This window comes from Pelodiscus sinensis, chromosome 12 (genome assembly GCF_049634645.1).
Source record: "Pelodiscus sinensis isolate JC-2024 chromosome 12, ASM4963464v1, whole genome shotgun sequence".
NCBI lineage: Eukaryota > Metazoa > Chordata > Testudines > Trionychidae > Pelodiscus > Pelodiscus sinensis.
Window position 1 is genome coordinate 43,515,560 of NC_134722.1, and position 24,270 is coordinate 43,539,829.

General features: G+C 49.8%; 1 protein-coding gene across 5 annotated transcripts in view; it reads right to left on the bottom strand.

Annotated features, from left to right (window-relative positions):
* Positions 1-12,116: 12,116 nt before the first annotated feature.
* The window catches only part of NLRC5 (NLR family CARD domain containing 5), a 90,117-nt gene continuing 77,963 nt past the window's right edge, over positions 12,117-24,270 (bottom strand). For all 5 annotated transcript variants that reach the window (XM_075940385.1, XM_075940386.1, XM_075940387.1 and 2 more), the window contains exons 39-45: positions 23,976-24,059; positions 22,429-22,512; positions 21,934-22,017; positions 21,140-21,223; positions 18,126-18,209; positions 16,186-16,269; positions 12,117-14,287 (exon numbers count right to left, since the gene is read on the bottom strand). In XM_075940385.1, the coding sequence (XP_075796500.1) occupies positions 14,203-14,287; positions 16,186-16,269; positions 18,126-18,209; positions 21,140-21,223; positions 21,934-22,017; positions 22,429-22,512; positions 23,976-24,059 (589 nt within the window). In that variant the 3' untranslated portion in view covers positions 12,117-14,202. The remainder of the gene's footprint in view (positions 14,288-16,185; positions 16,270-18,125; positions 18,210-21,139; positions 21,224-21,933; positions 22,018-22,428; positions 22,513-23,975; positions 24,060-24,270) is intronic.

The following is a 24,270-nucleotide window of genomic DNA, read 5'->3' on the forward strand; positions in this document are numbered from 1 at the left end:
ATCAGAGCTGTCTACACTGGCCCTTTTGTGCAAAAGCTTTGCACAAAAGGACTTTTGCCCGAACGGGAGCAGCATAGTATTTCTGCAAGAAGCACTGATTTCAGACAGTAGGAAGTCAGTGTTCTTGCAGAAATTCAAGCGGCCAGTGTAGACAGCTGGCAAGTTTTTCTGCAAAAGCAGTTGCTTTTGCAGAAAAACTTGCCAGTCTAGACACAGCCCACGTGTAAAAGACAGATTTTGTGACACAGAGACTGGGAGAGTGTGTGTGGAACAATGACTGTGTGTGTGTGGCCCAGACCGGGTGTGTGTGACAGTGACAAAGAGCTGCGGCTGGGCAAGTTTCTGAGAGAAGCCATATGTTGTCTCTTTAAGACAGGAAAGGCTGTCCCATCCTGTCTCCCTCCTCCCCCACACTGCAGAGCCAGGGTATGGGGTGGGGGGAGGGAAATGTGTGTGTGTGTGTGTGTGTGTTACCAAGTACTACTCTGAGGAAGGAGCACACATACAAAATGGGAAATGACTCTGACAGAGGATTGCAGAAAAGGATCTAGGGGTCACATTGGGTCACAAAGTAAAACTCAAGTCAACAATATAACACGGTTGCAAAAAAAAAAAAAATCACGACCCCCATGAACATAATTCAAGGGTGTATTAGCAGGCGTGTTGGAAGCAAGAGGCAAGAAGTAACTCTTCCACTCACCCCCTGCCTGATTTAGGAGCCTGCATCTGATTTTCCAGAGTATTTAGGCATGTAAGGGCAACATGCACGTCCTTAGCCCACCTGTAACAGTGCTGCAGGACATTCCAGCACAACTCGAGTGCTGGTTAGGCACCAACAGCCCACTAAGAGGAGCCTAGTCACCTAAGTGTCTCTCGAAAACGAGCTGTTGGCTCTTGGATCAGTCAGCGTTGCCAGGCTGAGCGCAGCAACGCCAAAACGCCTTTCAAATCCGGGCCTCCATGTCCAGGCCGATAGCCACTGCTGAGCATGGTTTATTCCTATCCCACACAAAACTGCAGGGTGCAGCCACGCTCCCCACACCCCAGTGTGAACAAGGTTACAACAGGGCAGCTCTTCAATCCCATTGAAAAATCAGTTTCCAGCAGGGCTGTTCCTAGACCAGTCCATGGCCGAGGGCAATCCCGCCCTCCCACCTTGTCCCTTCTTTCAAGCCCCACCCCCCACCCCGCTCGGCCCCCTTGCCTGAAGCCCCCAAGAGGAAACAAAGAACCCTGAAGACACCATAGACCAGCGGTCTCCAACCTTCAATCCAAGATGTACCTCACACCTAAATACCCTGCCCCCACCTCCTGTGTGCCCCTTCTCTGAGGCCCCGCACCTGCTCCCTCACTTTCACCAGACAGAGGCAGAGGGTTGGGGGGCAGGCTCTGGTCTTGGGCTAAGGGATGTGGAGTGCGAGAGGGGCTCTGAGCTGAGCTTGGGGCAGGCAGTTGGGGTGCAGCAGAGGTACTAGTTGCAGGCTCTGGGAGGGTGTTGGAATGCAGGGGTGCTCGGGGCTAGGGCAGGGATTTGGGGTATAGGAGGGGTTCATGACTGAGGTAGGGTATCGGGATGCGGGCTCTCGCTGGGCCCTGCTTACCTCAGGGTTCACCCCTGCCCTGGCCCTGCCCCACTCCCAAAAGCAGCCAGCAAACTCCATCCCAAGTCCTGTTGTGCCCCCTCTGCTCTGTGGAGATGGGATACAAAGTGAGAGGGGGGCACCCTGACATCAGCACCCTCCTCTCCTTCACTGGCACAGCAAGCAGGAGGCTCCTGAGAGGACAGCTCCAAGGCAAAGGGCAGGAGAAACACAATAATGTGGGGCGGGGCAGCTGAAGTACCAGCACTTGATGGCTTCCCAGCCAAACCGGTCAGGATCACCTGTCAGAGGCGCCAAGATCTACTGGTAGATCCCGATCGACGGGTTGGTGACCACTGCTGTAGACTCAAGTCAGAGTAAAAATCAACTTTCATACCTGAGATAAGAACAACCACTTAGGGGAAGAATTTGCATGTAACAAGTTTCTTAGAACCTGTTAGTGTTTTTGCTCATTTGAATTTAGTAACTTACTTCGATCTGACCCTTTTTACTTGCAACCACCTACATCCTTTTTTTCTACTATATATTTGAGAGAGTCTGTGTGTCTGTCTGACTGTCCATCCATCCATCTGCGTATCTGTTCAAGAACTCCCCTCAAGCAGTAAGAGCTAGGACAGGGGTGGGCAAATACTGGCCAACAGGCCAGATCCCGTTCCCCAGGGTTAGCCCCGGTAGGCTGCCACCACTATAGTTACCTGCACCTTCCAGGTACGGGCCAATGCAGCTCCTGTGGCTGCGGATTGCCATTCCCGGCCAAAGGGAGCTACAGGAAGCAGTGTCCCAATCCACCCTGCTTTCTGCAGCGCCCATTGGCCAGCGCTGTTTCCCAGGCAGCTGGAATCCTCTGTTTTCCCCTTTCCTGAGTATGCATGTCACACAGGTTAGTAGCAAGAGAAAATTCCAGACACCCACGTCCAGAGATTCCTGTGGCTGTGCCATTCACAGCTTGCCACTCCAGAGCTCCCCCCCCACCTACCTCCAGGGGGTCCCTTGAGCCAAATGCCCTATCCCGTAAGCCACTCTGGAGCCCCCCCTCCCTACATTTGGAGGGTCCCTTATCCTGCCTTTGTAGTACAGGAGTCAACTCCATCCCTTGGCAGCCTGTGTTGGCTGCCCAGCTGCTGCCTGGAGGAGTGGGGGATTTGAGCCCACCGCCCTGTGCTCCCAGGCGAATGACCTATTCCCTAGGTCACTCCAGAATCCCACGAACTAGCCCTACATTCAGAGGGTCCCTAATTCGGGAGCCAGGTCCATCGCTGGGGCAGTCCATGATGGCTGCCCAGCTGCTCCTAGGATGGGTGGGCCTTGAGCCAAACCCCTGAAGCCAGTGTTTCTCAACCAGGATATAGCTACACTGCAGGGGGAGGAGGGGTTTCCAAAGAAGGTATGCAAATCATGCTTGCATTTGCATATCTTCTTCCCATTCTTTTCCCAAAAGAGTTATTTCTGACATTTGGCCCATCTACAAGAGACCAAATGTTGGGAAAAAACCCTCTTTCGAAAGTCCCTGTAAACCTCGTTTTATGAGGAATAAGGGAGCTTTCGAAAGATGGGGTTTTTCCAACACTTGGCCCCGTGTAGATGGGCTAAATATTGGAAAAACCTCCTCCTGGAAAAGAATCAGAAGAAGATATTCAGTCTGTTGGCTGCCCAGAACCTCTCAGGTGGGCGGGCCTTGAATCAAATGCCCTGTCCCCCTGACCCGCTAGCCCTGGGCACGTGCCCCCTTGGAAGGTAGGAAGGATAAGGGTGCCCATGAAGGTTAGCAGGCTGGGAGGCTCCTCCAGTGAACCCATTCGGAAAAGGTCCCTGCCTGGAAGTAGGAGATTGAGGGTTCAAGCCCCACGGACCCTGGGCTCCTCCATCTCCAGCCTGCTGAGGGATATCGCCAGCAGCCTTGGAAAGCTCCTTGGAAAGATCCCTCAGGAGTTGGAGCTTGAGTGCTCAAGACCCCACCTGCCCTGTGGCAGCCACCACAAGGTTCCCTAGAGATGGGAGCTGTCACCCTTGGAAGCTAGGAGGGATAAGGGGTCCTGTGAAGGGAGGCAGGGTGGGGGGGTTCTGCCAGTGGTGCAATGAATAAGGCGCATGCCATGGGAGCATTACATTGAGGGTTTGAGCCCTGCCTGCCCTGGGCTCATCCAGTACCAGCCTACTGAGGGATGGAGCTGGCAACATTGGAAGGCTCCGCTCAGTGGCACAATGGGCAAGGCACCTGCCTCAGGAGGTGGAGTACGTGAGACCACCCATCTGCCCTGGGGGACGGGACGGGACAGCCAGTGAACAAGGTTCACTGGAGATGGGAGCTGTCATCCTTGGAAGGAGAAGGGGGCTCCTCCAGTGGTGCAATCGATACGGTACCTGCCTCAGGACTTGGAGGTTAAATGCTCACCCACTCTGGGGGAAGCCAGCAAAAAGTTCTGCTGTGGGAGGTTGAGGGCCCCAGCCCTGGGGGAACCCCCCACCAGCTTCCTGAGGGATAGAACTGCCAAATGTGGCAGACTTCTGCAATGGATAAGGTACCCCACCTCGAGAGGGAGGTAGAGGGCTCTACCTGCCTGCCCTGAGGTAACCCAGCTGAGGGACAGAGCTGGCACCCTTGAAAGGTAGGAAAGATGAGGGGGGCCCTTGAGGGTAGGCAGAGGAGGGGGGAGTTGAACCCACGACCCTGCATGCCCCAGGTGAATGCCCTATCCCCATACACCACTCCACTCCATAACCCACCCCACTCCCTACCTTCAGAGGGTCCCTTATCCTGCCCTCTTCATACAAGGGCCAGATCATCTCTGAGGCTGTCCACCTCCTCCTCCCAGGGTGAGTGAGCAGGGCTTGACCCAAATGCCCTGTCCCCTCAGCCTCTTCAGAACCCAGCCCACCTCCCTACCTCTCCCTACCTTCAGCAGATCTCTTATCCCTCATCCTGCCTTGCTAATATGGGAGCCACGTCCATGCTGCCTTGGTCAGTGATGAGGGGGACTGGAAACCACCATCCTGTACCTCCCAGGCACCTGCCATACGCCCTAGGCCACTCCAGAACCCACCCCACCTCCAGGGGGTCCCTTATCCTGCCTTCCTAATACAGCAGCCATCCCTGGGGTGGTCCATGTTGGCTGCCCAGCTCCTCCAAGGGTGGGCGGGACTTGAACCAAACGCCCTGTCCCCTAAGCCACTCCGGAACCCAACCCGCCTCCCTACACCTTCAGTGGATGGCTTATCCTGCCTTCTTAATAGAGGAGTCAGGTGCATCCATGGGACAGCCACTGTTGGCTGGCTGGCTGCTCCCCAGGTGGGTGGGGCTTGGGCTGCCAATGGGGGGGACTCAATCCCACCAGCCTGTGCTCACCAGGCACATGCCCTATTCCCTAGGCCAGTGCGTCTCAACCAGTGGTACAAGGACCCTTAGGGGTACTCGAGAGAGGTCTGTGGGGCACGTCAGCACCACTGACATTTGGAGAGAACTGAAGTTCTGTTTTACATTTTACAGCGTTTTATTATTTTTGTGCTTTTTAGACCCAAAAATGTCATCGCCTGCCCGGCTGCTATTAAGTTGTTTCAACAAATGTGTTGCAATGGCACCCGATGATGACGTCATTCCACTGACGGCCGTGCAGGCGGGGGCGCCGATCGTGTGTTCTGCCAGGGGCGCCAGCTGCTGCAGCCGGCCTCGGGCCGCTCCCGGAGGAACTTGAACCCACAACTCTGTGCTTCCCCAGGCAAATGCCCATAGCCGCTCCAGAGCCCACCCCACCTCCCTAACTTCAGGGGGTCTCCTCCAGCACTCCCAACCCCGTGGCCCAAGACCAGGGCCTGCACCCCAACTCCTTACCCCAGCCTGGGGAAAGTGAATGGGATTCAGGGAGGAAGGGAAATGGAGAGAGCAGGGTGAGGCCTCGGCGAAGGTGTGGAGCTCAGAGAAGGGGGGAAGGAAGCGGGCAAGGGTACTTGGGTTTGAGGTAGATCTCACATTGCACTTAAGTTGAAAAAGTGACCTTGTGGTTAAAAAGGTTGGTGACCACTTGTCTTACTTCAGAGGCCGGGCCAGCCAGACGCTGCTGTCAGGTTCGGAGGGTAACCAACAAGACACATTGCTTAATGCGCTAAATGCAAGGTGTATCAGACACTGCAGGTGATAGAAAAAGAAAAGGCAAGAGGCAGCTGACAACATCCCTTTGGCTTGCTGGGGACTCGGACTCAGCAAAGGATGGATCCTGGGCCAGGTCTGAAAGGCACCTCTGCGCCGTTCCAGGTCCTTCGGGAAGTCCAGGAGTCCATCCTTTGCTGAGTCGGCGTCCCCAGCCAGCCAGAGGGATGTTGTAAGTCTTCTCTTGCCTCGTCTTTTGTAATATCTACTACCCCTTGCATTTATTCGGTAAAGCAATTGGTGTTTTCCTGGGTACCTTCCACACCTGAGAGCAGAGGCTGGCTGGCCCAGCCTCTGAAGTAAGACACCGTTGCTGTAGGCCGTGAAGGGGATGAATTGGGGGACTCATGGAGTCACAGATTCGAAGGCTCTCAGGTGGGGGTGGGGAATCTTTTCTGAGTTGGGGGCTGCTGACACACAGTAAAATCGGTTGGGGGGGCATATAGAAGCGAGAAGCCAAAAATAAAGGCCAAAAAACAACCCCCCTGACCGAGGAGAAAGACCCTCCGCACATTCCCCTCACACACCAGAGCCTAGGGGGCCCATGCCAGTAGATTTTGTGTGCTCCAGCCCTGCGCTAGGGGGATCCCTGAGCCTTGAGAGTCAGATTCAGGCAAGCAGGGGGGGGGGGGGGTTGCATCTGGCTCATGGGCCTGAGGTTCCCCACCCTTGCTCTAAGGACAACCACAATCATCCAACCCCTTCCTTCCCCCTACAATGCACAAGCTGTAGAAGACATCTCCCAGGAGCTGGATTAAAGCATATCTTTTAGAGAGCTGCCCTTCGGAAGCTGTTCTAATATTGAATCACCCCCCCCAGTGCTACGGAACTGTATATTATTTCAAGGCTGAATTTATCTAACTGCAGCTTCGAGCCATTGACTCTTCTTAAACAGAACCTCCACTATCAGAGCTCTTGGCCACGTGTAAATTCCTGCTTACACACAGAGCAGCACCAAATAAAGGGAACTTAATATCAAAACAAGCAGGGGCTGACTGGATGTTTTTCATACTTAACCCAATGCAAACCTGAATTTTAGAAAATGAGATGACACTGCCGTGGAATCTCAGGGTACGTCTACACTGCAGCGCTAATTCGAACTAACTTAGTTTGAATTAGTTAATTCGAACGAAGCTAATTCGAACTAACGCATCTAGAACTAAAAACTAGTTCGAATTAGTGTTTTGCTAATTCGAACTAGCATGTCCACATTAAGTGGACCCTGAACAGGGCTTAAGGATGGCCGGAAGCAGTGCCGGCAGGGCATCAGATGAGGACTTAGAGCATGGAGCTGCTGTCTCAGGCTAGCCGAGGGTTGTGCTTAAAGGGACCCGACCCCCACCCCGGACAGACAGTTCTCAGGGGTTCCCCGCTCGCTTCTCTAACTTGATGAGGGACAGCAAAGCAGTCCTGGCTTGGAGTGCCCTGAATGCCCACACGGCATATCACAGGACTCGGCCATCAGACCGGCTGCACTTGCCGCAGGCTGCCATCTGGGAAGAGGGAGCAATTGGGGGGCTGCAGGAGCGCTTCCACCCCCAGAAGCCCGCAGAGCCAGCCCAGTCCTCCCCATCGGGGGCTCATACCCCATTCCACCCTCACCTCCTTCCACTTACCCTTCCCTAGCCCCCCTTCCTGATGTACAAAATAAAGAAAACGTGTGTTCAAAAATAGAATCTCTCTTTAATGAACAAAACTCGGGGAGACTGGGAAAAGGAGGTGGGAGAGGGGAAGAGAGAGGGTGGGAGAGGGGAGGGCAACTACAATGATCAGAGGTTTGGAAGAGGTCCCATATGAAGAGAGGCTAAAGAGACTCAGTTTAGAAAAGAGGAGACTGAGGGGGGATAGGATAGAGGTCTATAAAACCATGAGTGGGGTGGAGAGGGTGCATCAAGAAAAGTTCTCCATTAGTTCCCATAATAGAAGGACTAGAGGACACCAAAGGAAAGGAATGGGTAGCAGGCTTCAAACTAGTAACAGAAAGTTGTTCTTCACAAAGCAAAGAGTCAACCTGTGGAACTCCTTGCTGCAGGAGGCTGTGAAGGCTACAACTAGAACAGAGTTTAAAGAGAAGTGAGATAAAGTTATGGAGGTTGGGTCCATGGAGTGGTATTAGCCAGGGGGTAGGAGTGGTGTCCCTGCCCAAAGTTTGTGGAAGGCTGGAGAGGGATGGCACAAGACAAATGGCTTGGTCACTGTCGTCGGTCCATCCCCTCCAGGGTCCCTAGGGTTGGCCGCTGTCGGCAGACAGGCTACTGGGCTAGACGGACCTTTGGTCTGACCCAGTACGGCCATTGGAAGCTCAGGGCTCAGGGTCGGGGGTCTCAGGACCCCCTTGATTTTCACGTACACCTGCTCCTGGGTGGCCAGGCTGGCAGCTCTCCTGCCCTAGACGGCCACTTTCCTGTGCCTAGTGCGGAGGTCGTGGATGAGGTCCATGATGTCCGCACTAGCCCAGGCGGGTGCCCGCCTCTTGTGGTCCTGGGCAAGCTTCCGGGAGCCGCCAGCCTGGTCCCGGGAAGAGGGGGAGGGCTGGGGGGCATCGGGTGGCTGGCTCGAGCCATGCCAGGTGCAGGGTCTGCTGGCTGGGTGCTGGCAGGCTTGCACCTGGCACGGGCACCGTAGCCAGCCCGTGCCCCTTTAAGGGATCCGGGGCCGGGAGGGGGGCATACAAGTTTCCCTGGTGTTGGCCAGAGTGGCCACCAGGGAAAGCTGGGGAGGGCTAGCCTCCCACTAGTTCGAATTAAGGGGCTACTCACCCCTTAATTCGAACTAGTAAGTTCGAACTAGGCTTAGTCCTCGTAGAATGAGGTTTACCTAGTTCGAACTAAGCGCTCCGCTAGTTCGAATTAAGTTATATGTGTAGTGCCTATCAAAGTTAATTCGAACTAACGTCTGCTAGTTCGAATTAACTTTGTAGTGTAGACATACCCTCAGTTGTTCTGCAGACTGGGGAGGCCTTGGGCAGAAATTCCATTCTGTCCATTCTACTGCAGAGTTTACAGGCCTTGACTTCAGGCAGTGGAGGTCGGGAGGTGGGTGTTCAAACTACAGCGTCTAAACCAGTGCTCTCCAACCTTTTTAAGCATGAGATCACTTTTTGAATTTAAGTGCAATCCAGGATCCACCGCAAACCCAAGGACTCCTCCTTCCCACCCCATCTCCAAGGCCCCCTGTTCCTGCTCACTCTATCCTCCCTCCCTTCCCCATCCTCCTTCACTTTTATCAGGCTGGGGGCAGAGGGCTGGGTGCGAGGGCGGGGGATGTGGTTTCTGATTGTGGGCTAAAGGATTTGGAGTGTGGGAGGGGTTCTGAGCTGAGCCTGGGGCAGGGAGGTGAGGTGCAGGAGAGAATTGAGGGTGCTGGCTCTCAGAGGGAGTTTGGGTGCTGGGGGACTCAGGGCTTGGGCAGTGGTTTGGGGTGCTGGATTGGTTCAGGACTGGGGCAGGGATTTGGAATGCAGGCTCCAGCTGGGCACTGTTTACTACAGCTGGCTGCTGGGTGGTGGTGCAGGGGACTAAGGCAGGCTCATGCCTATTCTAGCCCTGTACCACTCCCAAAAGCAGCCAGCAAACTCTCTCCATCTTTGCCCCCTCTCTGCTCTGTGGAGATGGGGTAGAGTGGAGGGAGGAGCACCCTGACATCAGCACCCCCTCCTCTTCTTCCTGTGTCCTGCACAGCTAGCAGGAGGCTCCTAGGGTGAGGGGCAGCTCCAAGGCAGAGGGCAGGAGCAGCACAGCAGTGCTGAGAGGGGTAGATGAAGGGCCGGCATTTGACAGCCTCTGGCCAAACCAGAAAGGGTCACCTGTTACAGGCTCCAAGATCTACCAGTAGATCCTGATCTATTGGTTGGTGACCACTTTGTCCTAGGTTTCTAGCTTGGGAACGGCTCTCCCATCTCTTAGGTTACACTGACACCTTGTGGCTAGGAAAGAATAGGGTTTGGCGTGGGGGCTATGTCTAGACTGCAGGCTTCTTTCAGAAGAAGCTAGTCTGGAAGAGATCGTCCGTAACAACTTCTTCCAAAACAGAGCGTCCACACTGCCAAAGCGCATCAAAAAAGCGATTGCGCATGTAAGCTGTGATTGCTATGGGCAGAGTGGCCACCAGGGCACCTGTGCTTTTTCCTCTTTCTTCTTCCGAAAGAACTCCCTCTTCCCCGTCCACACACGCCTTTTCCCGAAAGGCTTCTTCTCATAGAAAGAGGTCAGAAAAAGCCCTCTGTTCTTCCAATTTTTTTTGAACGAATGCAGTTGCAGAGTGGATATAAGTGAAGTTTTTTCAGAAAAATGGCTGTTTTTCTGAAAAAAATTCTTCAGTGTAGACATACCCTATGTGGCATTTTTTTCTTTTTCTGCCAGAATGAGCTTGTGTGTGAAGGACAGCGATGGTCATGTGTTTGATTGGTCTTGAATCCTGAAAAGGATGCTCTTAGGAGTACGCAGTGTTATTGTAGCCATGTTGGTTCTAAGATGTTAGCAAGGCAAGGTGGGTTTGCTGGACTCCATTGGTGAGAGAGACAAACTTTTGAGCTTACACAGAGCCTTCCTCCAGGTTAGTGAATTCCTATGGGTAGATTTAAGAGAGGGAAGTAGGATAATCCCTATCATGAATAGATTTTTTCCCATGAACTTTGATTGTTTTAACATTTTGGTAGTGTTGACAGCTCTTGCAATTTTAGCCAGAGACTCACAATATTTGGTGTGGTTCTTAGGGTACATCCAGACTGCACAGCTATTTTGGGATACTGGACGTATCCCAAAATAGCTACCCCACATCTACACAAGCTGCCCATTATTTCAAAATATTTTTCGAAATAACGGGTGCGCTGTTTCGCCATCCCAGTAAACCTTGCTGCATGAGGGTTAAGGGATGGCTCGAAACAATGCGTTATTTTGAAATCTGGTGCCGTGTAGACATGCCAAATTACAAAAGAAGCTATTTCGAAATAGATTCGAGATAAGAGACACAACTTGCATAGTGCAAATGGCCTATCTCACTTGGAGTTTAGGGTGCTGTGTAGAGACAATTCCCAACTCTCGGAATCGTGAATATATCAGAATCTCAGCTTTTGTGGGGGAGGGGGTTTAAAGTACTTTTCTAGCCTTTACTGTTGGGGGGGAGGGTGAAAGATTGAAAATCTGACCCAAGTGCTTCCTAAAAATTAGGAACCAGAAAGTAAATAAAAAACAAAATAATTAAAAAATACTATTTTTGAGCCAACCTGTTGCTGTTTATGGAATTAACTCTTGATTTATATGGCAATACTGCATTTGCTTAATTCTCCGTGGGAGGGACCATTTACCATGGCTGTGTCTACACTGGCCACTTGAATTTCCGCAAAAGCACTGACGATCTCATGTAAGATTCTCAGTGTTTTTGTGGAAATACTATGCTGCTTCCGTTCGGGCAAAAGTCCCTTTTGCGCAAAAGGGCCAGTGTAGACAGCAGAGATTTGTTTTCCGCAAAAAAGCCCCGATTGCAAAATGGCGATCAGGGCTTTTTTGCGGAACAGCATGTCTAGATTGGCCATGGACGCTTTTCCGCAAAAAGTGCTTTTACGGAAAAGCGTCCGTGCCAATCTAGACGCGCTTTTCCGAAAATGCTTTTAAGAGAAAATTTTTCCTTTAAAAGCATTTCCGGAAAATCATGCCAGTCTAAACGTAGCCCATGTGTTTTCAGAGACTGCTCAACACTCGCTGTGTTTCTACAACACTAGCCGAACACAATGGGACTCCCCCCCATTCTTGGTTTGTCACTAGACACTATCATCATAAACATGGTTAATAACATTTGCCCTCACAGTGGTTTGACCTCTATGCAGCTGTTGTGAATTACTGCACCAGAAGTGAAACCAACTAGAACAGAACATGTGAAAGAAAGTCAAATTGTTTCGGACTCCCAGGTGCTCTTTATTCAATAGTCACACATATGCTTCCATTACAACGTATACAAATGTACAACAGTGAGTTTTTCAACTGATAAGAGAAAAAAATAACCTGGAGTAGAATCTGAGCATGTCCAAATGTAGAAGTTACAATGTTATGGATAAAATGATAAAACAGGCAAAGAAATTTGTTTTTACAAGAGCTGTAATTTTTACCCATGGAATAAACAGAATGAGTATGTGACAAAACCAGAGAACCTGCTTTTGAAGGTGACAAAACTATGGCTGTATAGGCAGCCGGCCCCCTACTTGTGATGCAATTGGTTCCTGAGGAAGCGTTGCAAGTTGGGGGCATCATAACTTGAACCCTCATTTACGATAGGCGCTGTGCACCGTCATAAATGCGGGCTGAGGACGTAAATTGGGGCGTTTTCAGCCCCTTCTGCACTTCCAAAAATGGTTGTAAGTGTGAGGAGTTGCAACTCAGGGGGTCGGAAGTTGGGGGTTTCTGTAATTCAGTGCACAAACTGACCAATGCAGGTTTAAAATACAGGAAAAAACCAACTTGACTTTTAGGTTCCCAGCCTAAATTTCATAGATTTTCAGACCAGAAGGGACCATTAGAATCAGTGAATCTGATCACCAGATTTCTGGAAGGAGACTGTAGCTCTGCAGTTCTCAGACTGTGGGTCAGGACCACCAGGTGTGTCAGGACCCCCTTTTAATGGTGTTGCTCAGTCTGGTTTAAACTTGCTGGAACTCAGGGGTAAAGCCTGAGTCCCAATGCCCAGGGTGGCAGAGCTCAGATTACAGGCCCCCTGCCTGCAGCTGAGTCCGTGGGCTGTGGCTACACTTCCCTCCCTCCTGCCTCCCCGCCCAGGGCTGACTTCAGTCCCCGCTCCTGGAGTCAAGTGGTAATTTTCGCTGTCAGCAGGGGGTGGCGGTTCCATGATGTGTGGGAGCCCCGTGGGCAGAGAACAGTTGTGTCCAACAAGCGGTCTCAGACCCCTGCGAAGGGCAGGACTCAAACTCGCAGGACACAGGTGCTGCTTGAGTGCAGGGGCAACGCGAGAGCCACCCAGGTGTGCTTTGCTGGGCCCCTGGCCATTCAGAAAACCCTGTTTTCATTTGTAAATCAAGCAAGTGACCTCTGGGAACACGGAAAGGAAGGAGCCCCGATCCAGCGAAGCATGTGCTTCAATGTGCGCGTGAGCTCCGGGCACACGTGCTCCCGTGTTCCTCGGTTGGGGCCTGGTGACTCTGGGCTCACCACCCCGTCCAACTATCCCCTTTCCGAGTATCACTCTGCAACCTGCCTGGCCTCCCCCCAGGGAGCCATATGAATAAACCCAAATAAGCACCTGGGGAAACATAACACTTTGTCTATAAATAAAAGGGTTCACCACTCACTCTTCATGGGCCAGTGGGAAGCAGCCATACGTGTGCTCTGCTAAGCATTCACTTATCAGTGCTCTGTAGCATTCTGCCTGTTCTAGCACAACAGAAAGATGCTCCCAAACCACTGATGTAAACAAATTGATAAATAAACCCCTTTCAGGGATTAAATATTTACAGTACAAAACACGCCAGTCACTCTCATTGCAACGAATGGGCGTACATAAGGTGCACAGCATGGCCCCCATCCTGCAACTGGATGTGTGGGCAGATCCTTTGATTCCCTGCTCACACAGATCAGATCCCAGGATTGGGGCCATGTAGCAATTGCAGCATTTCTTCAAAGACCACACACAGGCCTTCACCTTAACCGCAAATTCAAGGCCTCATTTAGCTTTGCAGGCCCACTGAAACTATTAAAGCAGTAAGAAAATAGGGAATAATTTTCCCTGGATCACACCCTGAAGTACATCACTCACAGTATTCACAACTTTGTGCTAAGCCACACGGGTATTTTCTCATAGAAACATGGTCTTTACGTGATCAAAGTAGGAAGACTGGTCTTTGCTTGCTTGACAGTAGGCTAATGCTCACACAGGAGAGGGCTGAATCAAAACAAAATCCAGAACAGTCGTATTTCAAACCAGTCACAAGTGTGCGGAGAGTATTTTGCCCGGCCCTGGAATGATACTGTCTGAGGGAAGCACACGTCGTATTCAGACAGGGTGTCGGGATCCTGCTCACCGCACTGAGATACTGGGATACAGAAGTCTTCTGACTTACCCTGCTACCAGGTGAGTCCTGTCCTGGATAAAGATATGGAGCTATTCTTTTGACTTGCCCTGTCAGACCAAGAGGATCCTACTGGCTTCAATACAGGTATATAAAAAATTAAATCTCTTTGAGGTCAAGAGAACTAAAGGCCAGGAGTACAGAGGTCTTGCAGGGAGTATCCTTAGAACAACCAAATGCCGGAGGAAGTTTAGTCTGCAGTTTATATTATAATTATTAAAGTTTATGAAAACCTCTGTGTTCTAAGACCTGGACAAGAATGCTAGAACTATTTATTTTTAGAATTTGGATTTCTTAGTTCCTCTAGGCTCCTCTTTAGTGCATTTGTCCAGGATAGGGCTAATGGTACCTGCCCAATCAGCTCTTCCTCATTTAATGTGCTTCCTTTATGAAAAGAACGTGAACTGCAATCTGGCATCTTCCTTCGTAAGACTTTCTTCAATATTCTTGGGTATTCGGTTGTTCCAAAGCCTAAAACGACATTGTATGGGTTAGAAATATCCCCAGGTAACCTTCCTCCTTCCCACCGGGGTCCAGTTGATACTGGCTGCTCCTAAACCACAGGGGCTGATTGGAGAGTTAAGCCTGGACCATTGGCATGCAGCCCAGCGTGAGAGGGGCCTGCATGTGGCAGTGCTTGAGAGAGAGAGCAGCAACTGGCATTGGGGAGCACCGTGGCTTGGGATGAGATTTCGGATTCAAAAGATTCAGATTAACTGAAGAATCAGAAGTGAGAGGACCTAATGCATGTGCAGAAAAATATTCCAAAATGGACCAGGAGGAGAAAGCTGGGATGCTGTCATTTCCAGGGGACGGCAAGTCACACAGGTGCATGCAGCGTAACACAGCAGCAAAACAGACCAACACAATTTGGTCCAGCTTGTGCAAAGAGCTCAGCTCCCGAGACAGGGAGGGGGGCAGTCTCTCTCTGTACAGCTCTGCCATGACGGCACTGGGAAAACCGGGCTCAGTCCTGGGGCCAGAAGGATATTGTCGAATTGGAGGGGAGATGTATTAAACTAACAGCCTCCTACACAGGAAGCAGGAGGCCCACGGAAAACAAGAGCAACCGGAAAGGCACAATAAGGAGCAAACTCACTCTGGGTAACAGACTGGACTAGAGGGGACCTATGTGTTGGTGGTGTAACCATGCCAGTCCCAAGATACAGGACTATGTAGCACTTTAAAGACTAACAAGATGGTTTATTAGATGATGAGCTTTCGTGGGCCAGACCCACTTCCTCAGATCAAATAATGGAAGAAAATAGTCACAACCATATATACCAAAGGATACAATTTAAAAAAAATGAACACACATGAAAAGGACAAATCACATTACAGAACAGAAGGGGGATCAAGAATACATATTCCTGCGCCTCCAGAAATATAATCTATGCTATCATGTGCCGAAAGTGTCCGTCTGCTATATACATTGGACAAACGTCTCAGACCCTTCGCCAAAGAATCAATGCCCACAAAACAGACATTAGACAGGATCACAAAGAAAAAACAGTTGCTTGTCATTTCAACCAGAAAGGACACAGTCTCAATGACCTGCTAACCTGCATCCTACTTCAGAAGACATTCAAATCTGCACTTGAAAGGGAATCCTCTGAACTGGCATTCATGCTAAAATTCGACACTCTCCGCACGGGACTTAACAAAGACCCCAGCTATCTTACCCATTACAAAGATAGCTTCCCCAATTATCACCTCTAATTCTATTAACTCACAGACATTTCCCCTTCCCCACCTCTAATATCATTAACTCACTGGCATTCACCTTCCTTCCCCCCCCCCCCCACATCCCCCTTCTGTTCTGTAATGTGATTTGTCCTTTTCATGTGTGTTCATTTTTTTTAAATTGTGGGAAGTGGGTCTGGCCCACGAAAGCTCATCATCTAATAAACCATCTTGTTAGTCTTTAAAGTGCTACATAGTCCTGTATTTTGTTTCAGCTACACCAGACTAACACGGCTACATCTCTATCACTTGTCCCAAGATATGAGAGTAATAAACTAGGAGAGGTCATATCTTTTACTGGACCGACTTCTGGTGGTGAGACAAGCTCTTTTGCTCACACTAAGCTCTTTAGGGCCGGCCCAGTAGAACAGTCCAATAAAAGATATTACCTCCCCTACCTCGTCTCTCGAGACAGGACCTACAAAGTCTTTCCATCACTTATTTCTATGCCACTTTCCGAGAAGGGCAAGTCCCTGCGTGGAAACAGCCTGTCGGGAAGCCCACAATGTTTTTAGGCCAGGTCCCATATAGTGTCCTTATCCACGCCAGTGAACCCATTGCTGAGGGCCATCACCCTGACAAAGTGCTGCACTGAACCCCTAGTGCCACCTGAGATGCGTGCTCACCGGATGACTTGAATTCCACTACAGCTGGCGAGCTCCTCCGCTAGCTTTCTGGCACCACGGGCTGCAATGTGGTTTTGGTCCAGACTTTCAGGAATAGAAAGAGAACGTGCAAAGGGTTTTCAGAGCAGGGTAGGAAAAGTTGCAAACTTCCCCTCCCCAGAGGCTAAGCTTCTGCTATGTACCACAGGCGGCAACGCTCCATACCACAGGTCGGGTTCAGGAGTTCTCCTTCCTCCTTTCCCTGTTTGCAAAAGCAAAGTGCACGGCTGCTGCTCACAACAGCCTCTGATTTGCTAGCACGGACCCCTGCATTTGTGCAGAACCTCAGTGGACCCCACTACAGTATCAGGGCCAATGATGTCAGGAATGGACTCCCTTGTAGCAAGCACAATGTTCTTGCTAGTGCCTGAGGGCTTGTCTGCACTGACACAGATGGCTTGGGTTAAGTACGCACCCTTCTGAAGTGCAGTTACCCCGGCTTGAGTTACTGCACTCAAGCTAGCCTAACGTGAGGGACAGCAACTGCACATCAGAACATTTGGCTGCACACCATGGGTATGTCTACACTACATGGCTCCGTCGACGGAGCCATGTAGATTTGTTTGTTTGGCAAAGGAAAACGAAGCCACGATTTAAATAATCGCAGCTTCATTTAAATTTACATGGCTGCCATGCTGAGCCGACAAGCATCTGATCAGCTGTTTGTCGGCTCAGCGCGCTAGTCTGGACGCTCCCCTGCCAACATGAAAGCCCTTTATCGACCTCCCCGGTAAACCTCATCCAACAAGGCATAACGGGGAGGTCAATAAAGGGCTTTCAGGTCGGTGCGGGAGCGTCCAGACCAGCGCACTGAGCCTATAAACAACTGATCAGCTGTTTGTTGGCTCAGCGCGGCAGCCATTTAAATTTAAATGAAGCCGCGATTATTTAAATCGCGGCTTCATTTCCCTTTGCCGATCAGCCTAATCTACATGGCTCCGTCGATGGAGCCATGTAGTTTAGACACACCCCAATTGACTGGATTAGCTGCTGAAAGCTGAAGCCATTGCATCTCCACTGCATCGCTAGCATAAAGTGTTATTTCATCCCAGGTAGAGATTTCTATGGGTGATGGGAATTGAGTCGGGGTAATAGTTAGGGATGTCAACCTGTAGTCGAGTACACGATTAACTGATAAGCCTAAGCCTATTGGTTAATCTTATTGACTACTTGCATTCCCCCCGTGCCAGAGGCAGCGAGTGGGGGGGAGCAGGTGCCAGTGTCCTGGGGAGCTCTAGATCCACGCAGCCACCTGCACCCCTGGCATTGCTGCCTCTGATAGAGAACGCGGGTCGGCAGGGGGCTCCCTGGCAATGGGGCCGGAGCACGCCGGCCGCTGTCCCGCTCCTGGGGACTATCAAATGGTCGTGTACCCAATAATATTTTGTGCGATTATACAACTATTCAATGAACTGCTATCCAACACCCCTACTAATAGTCAAGCTAATGATGCTGTGAAGACAACCTAAGTCACAGCCAGTGAAACTGAACATATCACAGCCTTAGAAACTGACGCATTTAGCTTCCATGCTTCAGTTAAATTACATTGGAAAATGAAACAAACATTTGATAATGAAAAATAAGTTTAACTACATCCATTTTACTTTGAATATCACCCAGTAGTCAACTGATTTCTTTAGTGAATATAATTACATGTTTACTCGCAGTGCATTATTGATCTATTAGGTGTCTCTCTGTACAGGGTAGGATTCCAGGTGTGATTTGGTCCCTGGTAAACACAATAAACTAAGTAAGAACTCAAGCTGTGTGGAAGCCTGTTTTCTTGTGTCTACAGTTTGTAGCTATTTCTTTTAACAAATGTCTCCTATTTAAGAAGGGCTGTGATTCCATATACAAAAGTTCCCCTGGAGTCTTTCTTGATATTGCCTTTTTATACTCACTCTAGCATCCTGAGCCTAGCCATTCTCGGGAGAACTTCAGCCAGCGCCAGGGCACCTTCATCACCAAGGCTGTTCCATGACAGTCTAAATAAAACAAGCAACATCAGCATCACCTGGGACAAATTAAAGTGCAAACACCAGAGACACAACAGCAGCGCTTTGGTGCAGACTCCGTCACATGTGCAGTCTTCAGCACAATGATTTTGAAGACCCAAAGTCATAGAGCGAACCACAAGATTTTAGCAAGGGAAGGAGTTTATTTTGCTCTCACCCTAGGGGGGGAACTTTTCCCTCTTTCAGACTCAAGGAAACTTTATTTCCCACCCACTCCCTGCTAGCTACTCTTCCCCTTGAGGAGCTACCTCATGGCTACAGAATCTTTCTGTGCAAGTGTGGATTCCACAGATCTGAGTGGGGTGCTGCTACCTCTGTGGGCCAGGCAGCCCAGGGAGCGAGAGGCTAAGAACATGGAAATCAAGACTTGGGTCTCCAGTACATCAGCTCAGAACATTACAGCTGGGAGCTCCCTGCTCTGCTCATGGCTATAGCTACTGGGGCCCACAACAGGGCTTTTTAATTTTATTCTCAGCTCTGCAGGAGAGGGTTTCACTGGACATTTCAGCAGGCGAGTTTGCTGTCTGGAGTAGGGGGGAAGGAGCTTTTGTCATGAATGGAAGGGGAGCAGGCGAGGCTTCACTCCTAGCTCTCGGCATGGAGCAGCAGTGAGGCTTGATGAGAATTACGGGTCGCTGGTTCGTGGAAGTAACCACACAGCTGTTAGTCACCACCACAGCTTCTTAGAACAGCTGCAGGTTTCAGCACCGCAGCCCTTGGATTCTGCCACTGGCTCCATGCACCTTGTTGCCACGCAGAGGCACCGTTTCTAGACAGGCACTTGGCAGCAGGGAGCAGACGCGCACGGCGTGGCTGCAGAGAGACTGGTCTGTGCCACCATGGCAGTGTGCCAGGCCTAGCAGTGCTGAAATGAGCCCAAGACAGCTTGGCCTGACAAGAAACTGAAATGCTGGGGGACGGCGAGGGGGCAGAGCGTGCCACTACTGCCTCTGGAGTTGGGGTGCTCCTGCCTGCTCCAGATCGCACTGGCTGCTCCCTCTTGGGCCGGGGGAAGGAGGGCTGGCTGTGCAACAGAGCTGTAGCTTTGCTGTGATTATACCATTCATTATAAAACAGGGACAGTACGGCAGAAAGGGATCTAGGGGTCACAGTGGACCACAAGTTAAATATGAGTCAGCAGTGTGATGCTGTTGCAAAGAAAGCAAACATGATTCTGGGATGCATTAACAGGAGAGTTGTGAGCAAGACACGAGAAGTCATTCTTCTGCTCTACTCTGCGTTGGTTAGGCCTCAATTGGAGTATTGTGTCCAGTTCTGGGCACCGCATTTCAAGAAAGATGTGGAAAAATTGGAGAGGGTCCAGAGAAGAGCAACGAGAATGATTAAAAGTCTAGAGAACGTGACCTATGAGGGAAGGCTGAAGGAATTGGGTTTGTTTAGTTTAGAAAAGAGAAGATTGAGGGGGGACATGATAGCAGTTTTCAGGTATCTAAAAGGGTGTCACAAGGAGGAGGGAGAAAACTTGTTCATCTTGGCCTCTGAGGATAGAACAAGAAGCAATGGGCTTAAACTGCAGCAAGGGAGGTTTAGGTTGGACATTGGGAAAAAGTTCCTAACTGTCAGGGTGGTTAAACACTGGAATAAATTGCCCAGGGAGGTTGTGGAATCCCCATCTCTGGGAATATTTAAGAGTAGGTTAGATAAATGTCTATCAGGTATGGTCTAGACAGTATTTGGTCCTGCCATGAGGGCAGGGGACTTGATTCGATGACCTCTCGAGGTCCCTTCCAGTCCTACTATTCTATGATTCTATGACATTTTGCAGGACATTTTGCTTTATATTTTACCAATCTCCTGGTTATTTAGGGTATGTCGAAATAATGTCAAGCTGGAGGACTTCTTATGCTGACTCCTGTAACCGAAGTCGAAGTTTATCTGATAGAGGTAGCAAGGGGTGGGGAATCGACAAGTCAACTAGTCCGTAACATCCCTAGTGGAGACAGGCGTCATTCTGTTGCACCCTGTGGCCACTCAGAGCTTCCCGGTGACAGGAGAGTTGGAATTCATTACTGCCTGCTCCAAAACCAGAATCTGAGAACACTGCAGCTGAAGGAGATTCTTCCTTACCTGCTAGCATATAGGAGCTAGGACACATAGCCGATCAATTCTGATTCTATCCAATGGAAGGCAGTGGCACACTCACCAGTTCAATGTTTACAGCCTGAGTGATTGGGAATGTAGTAAGTCCAGCTGCAAATTCCTGCCAGACTGTTAGGAAACTGGTAACTGTCCTAATTTACATTATGCAAAAGAGATGTAAAACGCTCTTGTACTGATCCGGTAGCTTTTCACACTTCCTTTACAATGGAGCAATCACAAGGTGGAGGAAAGCAAAGAATCAAGACCAGTAACTTGCTCTGTCTCTTTCCAGTGAGATGCCATGATACAAACAGTAAGGGCCTGTGTACACAGCAGGGCTAGCATTGGAATAAGTGATGCAACTTTGGCTATGTCAACTGTGTAGCGTAAGTTGAAATAGCTTAATGCAGCTTTTGGCGCTGTCTACACAGCAGGAAGTCGAAGGAAGAAAACTCTTCCTCTGACTTCCCTAACTCCTCATGAAATGAGGGTTACAGGAGTCAGAGTAAGAAGTCCTCCAGTTTGACATTATTTTGAAATAAAGGCTTATAGTGTAGACGCCACTATATTATTCTGAAATAATGCTGCTGTGTAGACGTACCCTAGGAGGTGTAGGTCAAAGAGGAAGGTTTGAGTTTCATTTCCATTGATCAGCAATTTCCATTCAGGGCTCAGGAAGCTGACACAATAGCTAGGCAAGAATGAATGTTCACAGTAACCAAAAGACAGGCAGGTGCTAAACACTGTGAAACGTGTATTAGGGCAACAATGTGATCGATATACCCACACCCTGGACTCACATGATCTCTTCAATGACAGGACAACGACTGAAGCCAAGGGCAAGCTGTTTGGAAACACCGTCGCTGATTCCACAGAGTTTCAGTCTGGGGGGGAATAGGATTTGTAATCACAAATGGAACAGCTGACACACACAGCCGGCCAGGAAATGTCAGTGACTCCACTACCCGGGAACAGAAGGTACGGTTATGCTGCGTTTTACAACTGCAGCAGCATGTCTCCTGGCTTGACAGACAGCGGCTTGTGCTGCTGCACTGAAAACAGCCGTGTGGACACTGTGGCAAGGGCTGCAAAACGCTTAGGCATCTGAGTCCAAGCTCCAGGCTGTGTCTGCACAGCTGTTTGAGTCTGCAGACCCTGGCTCTGAGACTCATGGCCATGGGTTGTAAATCACAGTGCCGACATACCCAGAGAGCCCCACGTTAGGGTCTGCTCGAGGAGCAGGTAGTACCCATAGATGCTGGAACTGATGGGGGGCAGCAGCACCCTCTGGCTCGTAATGATTTCCATCATCTGCAGTTCTTACAGTCTGGTTCAGTGGCTCTCTGCCTCCCCTCCCCCAACTATACACATTGGTTCAGCCCCCGCCTTCCCAGAAGTGCCAGTTTGCCACCAATGTGTCCCTCAATCCATATGGCTGCCTGAGGCTACTTCTCCCCCCTGTGTAAATTAGAGCAGCCACAGACCACGCCCTCCGTACCAGATCCCAAGCTCTACTGAAGTCACCACGAGCCCCACTGCCGCTATCTTGTCCTGAGAATCATAGAACCACCGTGTCTAATGCAGTTTAACTTACTCAATCCTTCTGAGCCAGGTGAAGTGCGGAAGCCCCTCTGCCAAGGTGCGGATGGCACCTTCCCCAAAGCTGTTCTCTGACAAACTGGAAGGACAATCAGAATTCACTGAGGAGCTGGAAGAAGCTACATCAGAGAAGAGTCACTGGGCGGGGAAGCTGAGGGAGTGCTATCCTGATACCAATGTCACAAAGGGGGTCTCATTGAACATTCTCTGTAACTCACTTCATGAGGCAGGATTGACCTACGGGCTCTGTGCATTTGCCCAGGGGCTTTAAAGTCCATGGGTGAAATCCAGGCCCTAGTGAAATCAATGGGCGTTTTGCCGTGGACTTCAACGGGGTCAGGATTTCACCCTGCATAGTTGTAAATTCTACAAATGCTACACCTAGCTGCACATTATTATTTGAGCCAATATATAAAACAGACAGACGGGCAGAGGTACAATCAAGCCCTATTTTCTTAAAGGATACCTATTAATTCCCAACAGCACCTACCTTATCTCTTCTAGGTACTGGCACTTAACCAGGGCTTTGGCCAGCTGTGTTCCTCCAAGTGAACCAATGTAATTGGACTGCAGACTGGTGAGAGAAAGAAAAATCTTCAACAGATTCTTTTGACAAATTTGACTGCCTGCCAAAGAAACAACCACTCCTCTGGTTTCTTTGATATTTGCACCCTCCTTTACGAAGGACAAAGATGAGACCTTGAGAACAAGTCACAAACCAGTGGAACAGCAGCGATTTCAACGTGGCTAAGAATTTTGTACACAAACTAACCATCCCAATTGTCACCTCAGTGCACCATGAAGGTGAAATCTTGGCCTCAGCAAAGTCAAAACAAAACTCCCATTTGACTTAAAGAATTTCACATGTAACCTTCCCTTGGTTGTCACATGCGATTTTCACTCACAAAGCAGCTGTAGTTAAACAGAACGGGTGTGTCTAGACTACATGGCTCCGTCGACGGAGCCATGTAAATTAGTTTATTCAGCATAGTCAAAGAAGCGGGGATTTAAATAATCCCCATTAAAATAAACATGGCTGCCGCACTGTGCCGACAATCAGCTAATCTGACAGAGCGCGGCAGTCTAGACAGGGATCTGCAGGCTGGGGAAGCCTTTGCCAACCGATCCTGTAAACCTCGTTTCACGAGGCATAAGGGATTGGTCGGCAAAGGCTTCCCCAGCTGACAGATCCGTGTCTGATCGTTGGCACAGTGCAGCGACCATGTTTATTTTAATAAGGCGGGGATTATTTAAATTCCCACTTCTTTGACTATGCCGAATAAACTAATTTACATGGCTCCGTTGACGGAGCCATGTAGTCTAGACACACCCAAAGATGTAGCTCTGCATTAATAAATGATGGACAAAGATCCCACCTGTCACCATGAGAAGCAAAGCCTGTAGAAAATGAAAAGCTGCATGGCACAGTGTATTCAACCTGTAGCCATGGCATGGGAGCGTTTGGTCTAAGATAGCAAAGAGAAAAATTAGCATCATTTAACTGTGTTGCTGCTGTGGTACAGCCGGGCAGTGCTCTTTTGATCAGAGGCAGGAAAGACTTTCTAGCACTAAAAGCTTAGCACAATTCCATTTAGAGAACAGAAAAATAATACAAGACGACAAAATAATGCAGGGCCAGATGGATGCTCCTAGTTACCCTCTCATCAGATGAGAACAAGAGGACACCATTAAAAATGTAACATATTCAAAACTGATGGAAAGGCATCTGTTATACACGTCCTAATTGATCTGTGGAAGTGACTGCCACTGAGACCAAGAGCTTAGTGGGAATGACACTGCTGTAAAAACACATGGCAATAGATAATAATCACACTATGGTAGGGAGCGCTGGAAGCAAGTATGCAATGGAACCTGGCGTTGGCTGTTGGTTGGTGTTTTTGATTTGTTTAACCATGTGCCTGCATCAGTTCATTCTTCACCCACCTTCATTTTCAGTCTCTTTTTTTAGCAGCCCCAGCATTTCTGGGGTGCCCTGCCTCAAGAAATATAAGTCCAGAAGTGGAAGCAAGCACTTACTGAAGGATCTTCAAGTAGCACATGTTAGGCAAAGAGAGGGAGAGTTTCGCTGCAGTGCTGTCTCCGACATGGTTCCTTGCTAACCTGAAAAACATATGAAACATTACTGACGATGAACTAACGGGCCTATTTGCTCCCTTCAACACGTATCTCTGTGGCTCCTGTTAGAGATAACAGGAGCTGCTCAAAGAGGAACATAAATATCCTTAATTAACCCTTCAGAGACTGAATATTGTTATAGACTGAAATAATAGCTCCGCTTCAGAATTCAGCCATTAAACAGTAAACTAAAACA